Source organism: Cricetulus griseus, chromosome 2 (assembly GCF_003668045.3).
Source record: "Cricetulus griseus strain 17A/GY chromosome 2, alternate assembly CriGri-PICRH-1.0, whole genome shotgun sequence".
NCBI lineage: Eukaryota > Metazoa > Chordata > Mammalia > Rodentia > Cricetidae > Cricetulus > Cricetulus griseus.
The window spans coordinates 416447172-416463021 of NC_048595.1; the positions used below are offsets into that span (position 1 = coordinate 416447172).

The following is a 15850-nucleotide window of genomic DNA, read 5'->3' on the forward strand; positions in this document are numbered from 1 at the left end:
TTTTTCAATTATATCCAATTAAGTATAAAAGGCAGAGAAATATTTTTAACTATAAGAATAATGTTTTACCTTAAAAAAATGTAGATCCCCTCAATGGGACATCTACAATGCATGCCCCCTCTGGAAGCTCAGGGATCACTGTAGAAGAGGGGATGAAAAGAGTATAAGAGCCAGAAGTGGTAGATGAGTACAAAGAAACAGTATCTTCCAAACACAGCAGAGCAGTTGCACACATGAATTTCTTGTGGCTATGATAGCATATACAAGACCTGTTTCAAGCTGAAGCCAGACCGAATTCTAGCATGTAAAGGGGAGGTGAGGATGATGTTTCGTGCCTAGCTATGGTGATATTGGCAAACAATAACTACTGAGAGAAGGAGACTATGTTTTCTTTAAGAGTATAGCCTCTGGTAAGTCAACCATGCTCCAGTAGTAGGTCACATGCCCAAGAACATATAGGCAGCGGTAGTAGAATTGGTGCACATAGTTGGGCAGATGTGGGGTGGATGGATCTGGAAGGAGTTGAGGTAGTTGTGAATATAATCCAAAAATACTTTACAAAATTCTGAAAGAACTAATAAAAATTAAGTGAACAAATAAAAAAGCATATACTTGTATGTATTAAAATACTTTTGTAAGAATACCTTTCGCAAATCGGTTACATATGGACTTCTAACTATGCTGAGGCTTTAGAAGAACTGTATTAGAATTCTTTATATTATGCTTTTGGAGTACCGTGGTATACATCCCACATAAAGACATAACACACTTAGTAATCAAAAGCAGAAGAAAGATGTGCAGCTGAAGCAGACACACAAAAGAGTCAAAAGAGAAAGGAAAAAATCACTAAAGCAACCCGTGTTCAGAGTGGAAAGCCCACCCCTAAGATATACAAGGGGGAGCTGGAAGACAAAGCTGTTCTCCTGGTGGTGATAAAAATACGACTCAAGTGCACATTAAGTAGAAATGGTAGAGACGGTTGATGTTACAAAGAAAGAAGGTAAGTGAAGGAATGACTAGTGTTAAAAGAAAGGCAAAATACAGAGATGAGTGAGTAATTACAGGTGGAGTGGAAGATATTAAATCGTGGAAAGTGACAGAAAAGAGCTGGTGGGGGTTGTGTTAACAAAGAGCAGATGCTGTATGAGGGCTCTGAGGAAATGAAGCACTAGAGGGTGCTTCTCCAGATAGAAAACCTCCCAGCACTGAACAAGAAGGGCATCAGAGAGTCTTAACCCCCCACCCTCCCCATACCTGTGTGCTCCTCTATTCTTACATTAATCGTTGACTGAGTGCTTCTCTCAGCTGAGGATACCCCATCAGCATCAGAGAGGCTCAGGGAAGTTAGGTGGCATTCACAGATCCAGTTTCACATATAGGAAATAGCAGATTGCTTGACACTGAAACAAGCTCTTTTATTAGCTCTACTTTAGTAATAAAGAAATATTTTCCTTAAAACAGCAGCATTACCCTTCTCAGAGATCAATACTGGTTCCTAGGTTTTGTAATAGGTTATTATTTTACAGGCCAATGTGTCTATGTTTAAAGTTCAGGAAAGCTTGCAGGAAGAAAATGAAAACATTAAAACAAACCAGTATATTGAAGAAGAATTTGTATTCTTCTGATGCCTTATCGGGTACAGTTTTAGATAGACAAACAGATGATAGATAAGTAGAAAGATGATATATAGGATAGAGAGATGATTGATGGAGAGACAGATTTAATAAGTTGCCTCCTTTTGATTGGATCGTAGATTATATTTCTTATCTGTAACATAAAAATTAAAAATTGTGACATTTTTGTATGTGTAATGAATTAGTTATTTATTACATTTGTTGAATATAATTTGAGTCCTGAAACAAACAAACTAACTAACAAAAACTCACATTGGTCTAAGATCTTGACTGTTGATATAAAAGAAGGAAATTGGGGGAAAGATATTTCAAATATATAGCAATCCTTTGCAAACACTAGAAGACACTTGAAGGGCCATGTCCATCCTTATAATCAAAGGGGGTATTTGTTCACAAAATCATTCCATACTTTCTTTGAATATTTTCACTTTAAAACAGACAGTGTTTGGAGACAGGGCAGAAGAGATTATGCAAATGTATGAATCATAATGAGAAGTTCATTACTGAACATTTGGACACAAGTTTCAGGAAATGATAAAAGACTCTTGGATTTATGAGACTAAGAAAAACAACCTCTGCTCCTGCAGAACTTGGAAATTGCCAGTAAGAGAACTGAGACCAAATGACAGCAGATAATGCAAAGCTAGATTGCATTATGCCCCATGGTAATGAATAGGGAGCAGGGCATTGTGATAAGCTTGGAATGATGATCAATATTTGGAATACTGAGATAGGAAAGAAGGTAATTAGGCCCATTATGGACACAGTTAGCACAGATAACATAATTTGGGAAATTATACATTTGGAGATTATGGGGAATTTTTTTTCAAGGCTAATGGGTCTTCAATGATATCTATTAAAGCACATAAGATGTTTTGCCTCTAGGGAATCCACTAAAAAAAATCAAATACACAAAAATTTCAGTAAATGTAGTCTAAAATGGAAGATAAAGTAGAATATATTGAAGAATAAAGTGGTGTTGTGACTTCGTACTTTGAATTTATAATAATTTTTCATTTGAAGAGTTTTAAAGCTATTAATTTCACATCACAACCACCCCATGAAACCAAGAAAGTGTTTCTCAATGTTTGCCCAAGTTCATTGCTCATAATAATGCAAAGCCAAATTGGTCATGAAAGCAAGTCATCTTGACAAATTTTTGGCTTCCTCCAGTTTCATGTTGAGGCTCCTGGAAAGCATTGTAATTTTGATCCCATCTCTAATGTACTATGTGACACAACCCCTGTGTTTTCTGCGGGTATTTTCACTAAGTACCTTGACGGTCCTTGATATTGGAATGTTCAAATTGAGGACCTTCTCAGCCTACTCTTCTATCCCATCTCAATTCCTTTGTGTCATCCCTGATACCTAGAAAGACTCTACAAGAGACTCCCAGTGACCGACAGGCTGAGACAAGACTTTACCCACCACAATGATCTCTCCATTCTCACTCTGAGCCCTATAGCAGCTTGCTTACACATGACCCTCCTCCCACCTCAACCACATTCACTGGAGACTGCAGCTCTCGGTAGAGACCCAGAATCTTCCAGCCCTTTCATCACTATCTCTCCAGATTCTTCTTTGTCTTAAGGCAGCCTACTTGCAGGAGCCCATTCTCCCACCACACCTCCAACTCCCAGGGGACCTTGCCTCTTGGTGTGGACAGGATCCACCTCTTCCCCACAGCCCTTCTCAGCCTTTTCTCCTAACCCATCTCTATTCATCTCTGCCACACTCTGACATGCAGACAAACTCTCTTGTAGGGAACCCATAATCACCATACTCTAAGATCCAGAGAGGGTCAAACACCATCCCAACAAAGACAAGATGAGATATCAAATTAGTACATTATTTATTGTTTTTATTACATGTGTATATGTGACCACTGGATACAGACTACCCAGTGATAAAGTATATAGTCGTAGATTATATATTTCACATATAAACATTAATATAATGTTAATTATAACATTCTCACCAAGGGGGAGAGAAACAACTTATCATTTTTCTAAAATGAATACCTTCTCAAATAATTTCTTATTTTTAATAAAAATGCATTAGAAGCAGTTTCATCAATAATGGAAGACCCAATTACTGGTCTTCTGGATTAGGCATTCTTTTATTGTGTGATTTTAATGCTTGAGTGGAAAGTTTAAACATTGCCAATGAAATCTCAGACTAATTAAATGATTATAGCCTAAGGGGCAGGGCACCCAAGACTCTGCTATTAATCTTACTAACAATATCTACTCTATGAGATATACGAAAGAACATGCAAACCTATTTCAAAAGAAAAAATATAAGGAGTTGTTTATTAATAGTTGAGTTTTGAGCTGGGCACATAACCCAGTGGGGAAGAATGCATATAGGTGTGATTGCCTGAACACTCATATGCACACAACACACACATACACTGTAACAAACACATAAATTGTCATTTTTATTTGTGATTTTCAAAATTAAAGATAGAAATTACTTATGAAGTTCTTTTCTTCATCTTGTGGAAGACATGGTTACATTTAAGATTTCATTAGTGGTGTGAACCCACTCAGTTGCACTAGGCCAAGATTAATTTGAGATGTAAGAGATAGCCCAGTGGTAACAATGGCACAATGGCATAATAAACACTTAATACCAGGACTCACTATGTGCCAAAGAATGTCCTGAACTTGCCTTGTCCTCATTTGACAGATAAGGAAACTGAGGCACAGAGAAGTGAATAATTCAGGGTCATAGCAGAGTACAGACACTTGTGTCTCCTATAGCCTTCCTTTTAATGTTTACAGATGACCACATCTCCCTGGACAGTTGTATTCTCTGTTGTCCAAATCACCTTCCTTTCAGACACCAGCACCCATCCTCAACAGGCAGGTGCAGAAATCAGAAGCCCTCTAGCAAGGGTCCTTGTGTTCATACTGTGTGGACTGACATAGGGCTCTCTGCCTAGAAAGCTAGGGTCAGAATTTCTCCATGTTTGAAGATCTATTTGAAAATGTGGCCCCGCTCCACCTATGCAGTAACAATTCAACCTTACAGCCCTGGATACAGGGCATCCACATGTCTTGACTGCCCCTCGCCTACATGTTTCTCTAGCTCTATCTTAAGCACTGACTGTTTCTCTGGGCTGAAAATACACCTTCAGCAAGGCCAAGGAACCCTGTACAGACACCCCTTGGGGGAGGGGGTGAGAAGACATGAATCAGTGACACAGACTCCAGGAGCCAGGTGAGTAGCAAAAGCAGACTTGTTTATTGCAGCAGTCAGGCTTGGCTATGTACTCCCTCCCAAGGTCCCGTTGGCTCAGGTGTGGTGCTGACTGTCCTGCGTTGTCCTTTCCTCATTAGCATCTCCAGTCAGATGTCTCTGTGCCACCAGACTCTGGGTATAGTGGCAGGCCTTAGGTTGGCTCAGGGAAGAGTGCCTGCTGCACATGTTCATGAGGGCCGGTTTGGGCAGGGCTACTGTGGCTTGGGTAGGCTGGTGGGCCATTTCTCCTACAAGGTGGCACACAGGGATCTAATTTCCTAGATAGGAGACTTTGCCTCTTATATTAGGTTATCTTTCTTAATGTACAATATTTTTTGTTTTTTATTTAAATTAAAAACAATCTTAATTTACATACCAAATCCCAGTTCCCTCTCTCTCCCGCCCTCCCCTGCTCCCCACTAGCCCCCCAGCCTACCCCCTATCCCACACCCCATTTTATTAATTTATTTTTTTACATTCCAATCCTCATTCCCCTCCCTCCTCTCCTCCAGCTCCCCCTGCTCTTCCCCACCTCCCATCTGCTTTTCAGAGAGCATAAGGCCTCCCTAGGAAGTCTACTAAGTCTGTCCCATCATCTTGTTGAGGCAGAACCAAGGCGCCTCTCCACCCCCACATTCCTGTGTCTAGGCTGTAGAATGGGTTCCACTAAGCCAGTTTGTGCATTAGTGTTAGATCTTGAACCCACTGTCAGTGGCCTCATATATTGTCCCAGTCACACCATTGTCACCTATATTAAGGGGGTCTAGTTCAGTCTTATGCCGTTTCCCCATTTGTCAGACCTGAGTCAGTGATCTCTCACTAGCTCAGGTCAGCTGATTCTGTGGGTTTCCCCGTCAAGGTCTTGACTCCTTTGTTCATATTGTCATTCCTCCCTCACTCCAATTGTACTCCAGGAGCTTGGCCCATTCGTTAGTTGTGGATTTCTGCATCTGCTTCCATCTGTTTCTGGAAGAGGGTTCTATCTTCTCTGTAGTTGTGGATTGTAGGCTGAGTATCTTTTGCTTTATGTCTGGTACGTTATTTGACCTCCAAATGAGTCCTTCAACACCCCCCACACACACACTTTAATAAAAAAAAACTGACAAGTGCCCTTGTGTCCCTGATTCCTGTGCCTGTGCTGTCCTTGAGACCTGCTACTGTTTTCCTACAAGCAGGTGGTTAGAATTACCAAAACTGAACTGTACAGGCAGTTCTTTATAAAAGATATCTTTATAAAAAATATGACCACACATCTCCTTCAAATATTTATCCATTTTTATTTTATTATGTATATATCATTGGTTAATTTTGTCGTTTCAATATTTTAGACATGTATATAATGTATTCCGATTGTTCTCCCACACTCCCTTCTGTCTTCCCCTATCCCCATCAACTTCTCCTTTCCTTTACCGGTTTCCTTCCCGACTTCCTGACTCTTGGTTGTTTTGTGACCTGTTTAGTCTAACCAAGGCCCTCTGTGTGACCACAGTGACAGAACTATCCACTGGAGCCTGGTGTGGTCATCAGTGGGTACATAACTGAAGGGCAGGGACTCCCCCTTTCCTGAGTCTATCAGTAACAAATAGCTCAGTAGTAAGAGGGAAAGCCACTGGTCCATCCTTGTGCATGCCCAGTGCAAATATCCATGCTTCTGTGAGGCTGTGAGAACAATGAGGTTGTGAGGTTCTGTGAGGGCATGTCTTGATCAGAAGATGACAGTTCACAGCCCTTTCTCATGACTTTGGCTGTTGCACTACCCCCACCTGGCTGTTCACTGGGCCTTAGATGGTATAATGTAACTAACTGTCTTGTGTAGGCATAAACACCATCCATCTTGATGGCTATATCTGGTTTTTGCTTGAGTTTGTTTTGATTCTGTATTTTTTTCTGGAAGAATGTGAGTAAATGTGTTCAGAATATTTTATTATAACACCCTAAGGATTACTTTTCTTTTTTAATATTCTTCATAAATCTATCATTTCCTTCATGATGTTCATGTGTGTCAAGTTCATGCTTGTGAAGGAACAGAAAGTTCATTAAAACTTAAAGACCAAGGTCACCTGATAGGGAAGTCTGAAAAATGAAAACTTTGCAATAAAGGATGGCATTTGCAATTAGCCCAAGCTGGCCAGGAAATCATCAAACACTCAACTACAAATTATTTCTGTGAATACTCAAAATGGGACAGCAAATGTTCAGATCTGGACAAGGTCCATTCCTTGACAAATAACACCTGGTATCCATAGATCACTTGCCCAGACAATTGCTTATAATCGGCCACAGCCTCTATCACTTCAGCCACAGAGGAAAATGTGAAGAGTCATCATATTTGGGGGTGACTTCAATAGGTTTTGAATAGCTGAGGTTTTGATTTTGATAAATTGCTCATTTTATATTATTCCTTCAAGGAGACCTCTACTTTTAGAGGGGGCCTGGGAAAAAGACTATCATCTGTGTGTGTAAAAGGTAAGGCTTGAGATGGAATTGGAGCAATCTCATCCTGAAAGCTGTAAAAATTTTCTGTACATTGTCAGTCTAAATAGAAATGGATGAGGGTAGGAGTAGGGAAGAGGGATTTAAGGTGACAATCCATCCTTCTCCACAAAATCTCTTCCTGATAGGGTACTTTCCTCCAAGAGTTGTGTTGGGTCCTAGTGCCGATGCTCACCAACTGACACTTCCCTGGGCTGGTAACTCTGACCTAGTGTGAAAGAATACATAGGGGCCTCGCAAAGATTTACAGCAAGTTCCCCTAACTCCAGGAGATCCGCCCTAGCCCACTCATAGCCCCTGCATATACTTAAACGGGCCTGTCTAGCTTGAAGGGTCTTCTACCTAATGTCAGTGTCTCTTCCGTTTCTTCCTTCTGTTTACTCCCAGGAATGAATCGAATTCTTTTTCTTGTTCCAAAGAGGAGAATCCTGGTCTCTCTCAAAGTTAAGGCCCAGAACTGTACCTTAACATTTGATTTGAACCTTACTATGTTTCTAAGGGCCTAATAGTGCCCAGCATCACTTGCAGTTTCTCATTTGGGACACATGCATTCAGGCACACATGCACATACACATTAATTATCAACGCTATCAATCTTTCAAAATCCTTGACTCCTTTACCTCCAATTCTCTTAGAATCAGTGACTGTATGTTTGTTCCCCTTCAGAAATTCTTCCTCAGATGTAGGTAGGCTCTTTTTAGATAACATGCCTCACATATCAGATGATTTATTCACTTTCAAGTTCCCTGGAATTTATTGCTAAAGGTTGACGTGAATGCTTACAGTTTGGGCTCTAATATAATCTCCCGAGTGGCAATTAATAAATAAAAGATGGTTGCTGTTGTTGACAGAGGATCTAGGCTTTCTCAGTTAGCTCTTTTCTTCATATTTTCACCAAGTTTTATGCCAGACATCCCTAGGGGTTGATGCTAAAAAATATTTTCTGTAAATTCTAAAGCTTTTACTGTTGTTTCAATATTCCCAGACCTCTATGTTGTCTTTTGTTTTCCTTGTCAGAAATGATCTTGCTTGATTCTTTTTTTCTAACTCTCCTTTCTTGCTGTGAATTGGGGGAAAGTGTCTTTTCTGGATTTAACAGTAACATAGCCTTAGTATTTATGCTTGCAAATAGCACCTGCAATTTGTCCCTGAATTTTCTTGTATTTTTCTCAGTCTCTTCTCAGTTTCCTTTATTGAATATGCACTGTCATCTATAAAATGCAGTGTTTATTGTCATCGTGTGTATTGTTCACAGTGTGAGGTTGCTTCCTGTAAGTTAATGATGAAACCATAAGGTAATATCCAATTGTTGCAGTTTGCTGGCTCGACTGGGTGGGCTCCAGGTCTGGTCTAGACTAATATTCCTGTTTTAGAGATAAGGAAATGTGGGTCAGCTTATGAAACTTGACCATAAAGTAGAGGACAGATACAGAACACATCTTGAGGTTGGAAAGTACATGGTATAGAGCTGTAATTGGACTGCCGCTGCTCAGTCAGTGCCCAGAGGGGACCTGAGTGTGTACTGTGAACATGTTACTTCTGTTTTCTTATCTATAAATGCTAACTGGCTGGGGGATTTATTTTGGCAATAGATCATTTGCCTAGAATGCCTAAGACCTTTGGTTTGATTTCCTGGTGCCCAAACTATGCCAATATTAGGATCAATGCCACAACTGTAAGGCTGATACTAAATTAATATCAGCAAAAGATGTGGCACACTCTGATAATTCTGTACATAGTTTACATAGTTAACTATTATTCCCGTTCTTTATGTATTCCAGCAAATGTGGAAGTGTAATTGGCTAATCAACAATATGTGGCTGTAACACACATTAGGCCCCACCCGTACTTGTCTTATATAGCCCTTGTGGTGTGTAGTGGAAGCAGAAATGAAAATAGTGATGGCAACAACAAGAGGCGGGGCCCTTTGCTGAGCCTCAGAGTGTGGTATGCATTGAAGGCCGTACACACATACACAATGCTCCATTTGTGCTCATGCCACGGATATGGAAAAGCCACAGTCAGTTATTTCTAGAAACATGGCACACAGTCTTGATGACAGTAGTCTCCCTGGTAGCTGGAGGGGAACAGCGAGGCCTTGGTGGAACAGCTGAATGCCAAAACAAAAGCTTCAATGGAATTATTTCTGTCTTTTAAGCAACCATTTTGCTACTAATATTTCTATCACTTAAACTTATTACTGATGATAAGGAGACTGGACTGGAGAAAGAATGGGAGTGGAGTGGAGCAGGCCTAGGGCAAGGCAAACTGTACAAGAAGATAGTTTTGTTTTATTTTGTTTTTCAAAAGATAGGCCCTTAAAGCTCTTTTATGTTTTACTTCTCTGCTCTGCAGTTATTTGTTACATTAAAAAAAGAGGCTGCTTTCCTGGGGTCCAAATTGAAACACACCTGAAGCAGCACTAAGAAAATCTCTTTCCTCACTTGCTTTGCTTTATTTGCAGACTAAATAAATTTCATTCACCATGCATTAATCATCATTAGTATAATGTAAAGAATTTAATTATGAAAATCCTCATCACTAAGGGTCCTTGATTTCTAGGCCAATCAAATAAACAACTCTGGCAGTAATAGCAGGTATAGTGGATGAGATGTCTAAGTTGAGTACTAAGGGAAGCCCTTGTTGTGTTTGGTTCATTATGAGTGTGTGTGTGCCTCTGGCTGGGAGTGCTGGCGAATGCCTTTAACCTCAGCTCTCCCATAGAAGCAGGCAGATCTCTGTGAGTTCGAGGCCAGTCTGGTGTACATAGAGTTTCTGTGCCTCTATGTCCATATGTGTATACATGGGTGTATATACTCTCAAACATATAATCTGTAGATAGTGACTTTTCAAATTCACATGTATGTATACCTATATGTGCATATGTGTACACATGCATATAAATTTCCGTGTGTAAAACAGATTTAAATACTGTCATCTGAAAGCTTACCATATCTGTAGAAAAAGAAGCTGAGGTCCAGAGATGTCAATATGCTTCCCCAAGATGACCAAAAATAATGGCAAAGCTGGAGCTTATCCAACAACTCTTACTGACTTAACACCCTTTTCTCGAAGCTTCCCGAACAGAAATATTCTTGGAAAGAACGCGTATTTCCACCATAGCGCACTGCTCCATCATAGAGAGGCCTGACCTTTCACCCTTTCTCTTACAGACTCTCCAAGCAATGATTTTGGTCCGACGTTGGGTCTGAAAAAGTCCAGTTCCTTAGAGAGCCTGCAGACTGCTGTGGCTGAAGTCAGGAAGAGTGATCTGCCCTTCCACAGGCCCAGACCACACATGGTGCGAGGCCGGGGCTGCAACGAAAGCTTCAGAGCTGCCATTGACAAATCTTACGATGGGCCAGAAGAAGTAGAAGCTGGTAGGGCCATAGGCCCCCTTAAGTGGGTTCTTTATATCATTATTATCTGCAAGTCATAAGCGAGAATTGCACTTAACTACTGAAAAAATGATTTAAGGATCACAATTATATTTTTGATATTAAAAGTAATTCATTTTCCTGATATGTTTTGCCCTTTGGCTTAACGAACATGGGATTGGAGAATGCAATGTGCAATTTATTTCACAGTGCAAACTGAAAAAAAAAAAATGTTCTCTTTCACTTCCCTAGAAGGACCAACTGTCATCTACCCTTAGGGTAGGAGCACTAAGCATGCATTTCTTGGCATTCTTATTTGAGTCATTAAAAGCAACATCAACCAGAGGACAGGGTTGCATTAATTGCATAGAAGCAGTGGGCTATATTTATACTCAAAAAACCTCTCTTGGAAAGCAACTCACCCTGTTTGTTTCCCAGCATGTGGGCTTTCGGAGCTGATGGAGGTTAACCAGCCAGCTTCCAGAGAGATTAGTGCTTTAGCACATTTCAAGCCTTTTGTGCTACCAGCTAGCAACTAAGGCAGCGCCCCACTCCTAACCTCAAATGTTGATTGAAGTACCCAGGACTGGGAAGTCCTATATTCAAAGAGTACAAGTAGCCACGTGGTTAGGTAGAACACTGAGCCCTTCTATTCATTCTTCCGTATTTTACATTTGACTCTTTATTATATACTAACCATAAGTGCCCCTGACCATGGATATTGATTTTTTTTTCTCTCTCTCTATAGACGGTCTCTCTGATAAGAGCTCTCATTCTGGCCACGGAGCTCTGAATTGTGAGTCTATCCCTCAGGGAAACCCCGAGTTAGACGATGTGGAAAATAAGGCCAGGAAAGTCAAAAAAGCAAAAGAGAAAGAGAAGAAAAAGGGAAAGGGCAAGCTGAAAGTCAAGGAAAAAAAGCAGAAAGAGGAGAGTGAAGACCCAGAGAAGAAAATGAAGAGGAAGGGATTCGGTGCCATGCTGAGGTAAGGGCCTAGTGCGAAAGCACTTGGATTTGGTTATCCTAGCTAAATCGCTCTTTTGTGTATGCTCAGAAAAAAGGTTCAAGTGTTCTCTAATCTTCAGCTATCTTCATGAAAATCAAGGCTATGAATGTATTTTTTTTATTTGCCAAGAAGGCACAAATGTCTTTTGGGTGTCCCCTGAAGATTGTGGTGATGACGGGCAACTGTCATTAAATGCCTGTTGTCAAGAGGCCAGCACTTAGTAAGGCATAGGAAGTGTTCCCTGTGTGTCCCTTTGCACAGGGGAAACAAGCTACTAGCATAAATCTTATCCTTCTGTGGCATCTGACACTCAGTTCACCAACACATAGCTGTCACCTGCAGAGGCACTGTGATGCACTAGAGATGTCCCCAGGATGAGGGCCATGTGACCCTGGTTTCAACCCATGACCTTTTATATTCCAGCCTCAAGTTTCACACATCTCCTCCTCCACTTCTTTCAGACTAAGGCTAATACTATTCCTTCCTGTATCTGGGCCTGGGAGATAAAAGGCTGCATGCAGTCCATTCAGCAGCTAAGAGCACTAAGCAACACAACAGTGTACAACTTACTTCTTCATGTACAGCTGTCCTCCAAAAAACACTCTATAGAAATATTGCTCCACAACCCGGTTTCCTGGCGATCTGGCTGATTTCTGGTTACTTATCCAGAGGTTTGCACAACCAATTCAATGTAAACCAGAATATAGCTCCTCCCTGGGCATAACTTCCCTGTCTGTGGAAGAATGTGCAGCAGAAAGGCTGGTTAAACTGGAGGATGTTTTAACTGCTTTAGGTGGTACAAGCTGACCACCAGGGGTCCTTTGTGAACACCTTTGTAGATTGTTTAGAGAGCTCTTAAGCATAACAGTTGCTTCTGGGGGAATTGTTTCCATGGCTGACATCTATCCTAAGGATCACTTACCATTAGCCCCTGACCTCAGACAGTGTTCCTAGAGTCTCCTTACCCAAGCTGGCAGACTTCATAGATGGTGAGAGAAGGCACTAACAGCAGCAGCATCTACCTGGACTTCTTGGATGGAGGCAGAGAAAGCTTTAACTATGCAGCAGCTACAGCAGCATCTACCTGGCCTGCTACAACCACCAATCATTACCCCTCCAAATCACTCAAGTGCAGCTTGTTCTCATGGCTCTCTCTTCCCTCCCCATCCTCCTCTCCCTCCCACATGGATGTCACACCAGCCTTGCTTCCTAAGACTTCTCCATAGCACCAGGTTGCCTTCCTACCTAGAAGGACATGACAGACTCCCTCAAGCATGGCCATCATGCTTAGGGCAAGGGAGGAGATCAGAAAATGTTTGCTGCTCACAAAGCAGAAGGATTTACAAAATGGCTTCCTAATTCTTGGAGGATTTTCTTGTACCTGCTTTTATTTGGGGGGGGGGGATGGAAATAAGGTAAAAGTACTCATTCTGTTACTTTATTTCTGTAACTCCCTATCAAATCTACCAGTCTCTATTCTTCTTTACTATGAAGGACAGATAATGCATATGACAGATTTGAGCATATTGTGTAAAACCCTTAGAATATCTGTCTCTTAAACATGCTGGGGGATACAGGATACCAGTTGTTCTCAGTATGAAATCTTCAACGGATAATTTTAGATAGAAAAGAAAATTCAATTCTCTGATTCCATCTTCCCTCCTTCCCTTCCTTTTTCCTTCCTTCATGTGTGTGTGTGTGTGTGTGTGTGTGTGTGTGTGTGTGTGTGTGTGTGTGTGTATGAGAGAGAGAGAAAGAGAGGGAGAGAGAGGGGGGAGGGAGGGAGGGAGAGAGACAGAGACAGAGACAGAGAGAGCTGTTGGAACAGCAAAATGACATTTAAAGGACACAAATAGTGTGGACAGCTCTGAGCCATCCCATTACATATCAAGTGTTCAAACAATGGTGCTTCCAGTATGCTCCTCAAAGTCTTGGTAGCACCTTTGCCCCTGGTCGTATTATAACAAGATGTGCTGAGGTCTTGCTGGAGGTTACCCATTAGTTGCTTTTTGCTGTGATAAAACACCGTGACCAAGACATCTTATAAAAGAAAGTGTTTAATTAGACTTCAAAGGGTTAGAGTACATGATGGTGGAACAAAGACATGGCACAGAAGGAACTGAGAGCTCTCATGGTAAAATGGCAACCAGGAAGTAGAGAGAGTACTAAGAATGACAGGATTCTTTTAAAACCTCAAAGGCCAACTCCCCCATCTGCAGCTGTACATCTCCTCTAACAAGGCCACGCCTCTTTATCCTTAAATAGTTCTACCAACTAGGAACAAACCATTCAAACACAGAGTCTGTGGGAGCAATTCTCAGCCTATTACCCTAGCAGCTCAGATACCCTAGAAATCATTGGACTATCAAAGAGTAAGACTTCAAATTTAAAGATGAAATCGTTTGTTGTTGACTTGTGACCTGTGCCGTATCTCACCCACAGAAGAGAAGCACTTGGACAAAGCTAAGTGGAAGGGATGGGCTTTATAAACGGGAAAAGGATGAAGAAAGCAAAAACAAGCAACATAAAGTCGATTGGCCACTGCAAACAGCTTCCTTCTGGAGTGACAGAAACAGGGACTGCCTCACCATGATGTCAAAGGGTGACAGGAACTCTTGAGTGGTTACTGTGAACCCGCTAGTATTTTGAAAACTTGTCCATTTCTAAGTCCATTTTGACCACATTCTGGTTTTAGCCTACTTCAGGAGCTCAGGCTAAAGCAGTGGCTGGTTCTACTCAACATGACTCTAGACTAGACTAGACTATAGTCTAGACATTCTTATTGAGACATGTTTTTCCATAAATATTGTCTGATTCTTCCATCTGAGCCATCTAGACACTGTCCTTCCTTAGTCATCTTGATTTTTGGAGTCTGCAGTGTCATTATTATACTCATCAGATGTCATAGGCAGTTGAGGATGGAGAGATGGTATATATACCAGCATGAAGCAAGAATTCATATCCTTAGAATCCATATAAATCTTGGGCAGGGTAGTGTAGCAGGCTTTCTTGGACAACCAACCAGCTCCCAAGACACAGAGACGTATTATCAATTATGAGTGTTCAACCTTATATTATGCCTTTTTCTAGATAACTTTTTTCTTTAACTTAAATTAACCCATTTCTATTAATCTATGTGCTGCCCCAAGGCTCATTTACCTCATCTATGTACTTCCCATCCTGCTGTCCTGCTTCCCCCCATGTCTGGCTGGCTGCCTCCAGGCTGGCTGACTCTGGTTGGCTGGCTTCCCTTTTCTTTCTTCTGCCAACCCCACCTATCTCTCCTCTCCCCAGCTATAAGCCATTCAGCTTTTTATTATACCAATGAGATGCCTTAGGCAGGCAAGGTGAAACAGCAACACACCTTTATCTAGTTAAACAAATACAGCATAAGCAAAAGCAAAATGTTTTACATAGATAAACAATTATTCTGCAACACAAACAAATGTAACACAACTCCACTTAGTTAAACAAATATTCTATTCCCCAGCACATAGCCCACTTGTGATCCCCAGGGGCTACAGGATCTCCAGTGCAAGCTGGCTAGCTAGACCAATCAAATAAGTACTCTCTAGATTCAACGGAGAGACCCGGTCTCTATATGTAGGGGGAAGATCGATCAAGGAAGCATTCAACTTCAACCTTTGGGCTTCTACATGTGTGTACACATTTGCACACTCACCTTCACTACATAGGCACACATGCATGAGTGAAAACACATACACTCATGAATGAATATTATCCACGCATGCATACACCAAGGTAAATAAACACATAAAATATTTTTAGGAAAAGAAGTTGTGGTTTGTAATGTGAGCTTGTTGGCAATGACTCTAACAGTATTGAGATGAGAATTTTTGTCTGTGAAGTTTTGGAGTTAAATGGCTGCAAGTTCAGGCTCTGCATGCAGACTTATTTAGGTCTCAGCTCCTTCACTTTCTAGCTAGATAATACTGAGCAAACTAAGCCCTTCCTTTTAGTTTCTTCAGCTGAAAACTGAGAACAATCACTGGCTCTATTACCACTGTAAGAAATATAGTTGATTAATTATATGATCTATTTAAAACTATACTTTACAGGTAACATATATTCA

The 15850-nt window shown here is 41.0% G+C and overlaps 1 protein-coding gene across 5 annotated transcripts in view; it reads left to right on the plus strand.

Moving 5' to 3' along the window:
- Nucleotides 1-15850, plus strand: part of LOC100770975 (partitioning defective 3 homolog B) — a 1032377-nt gene that overhangs the window by 722076 nt on the left and 294451 nt on the right. For all 5 annotated transcript variants that reach the window (XM_035440979.1, XM_035440980.1, XM_027397031.2 and 2 more), the window contains 2 exons: nt 10547-10753; nt 11499-11736. In XM_035440979.1, coding sequence (XP_035296870.1) covers nt 10547-10753; nt 11499-11736 — 445 coding nt within the window. The remainder of the gene's footprint in view (nt 1-10546; nt 10754-11498; nt 11737-15850) is intronic.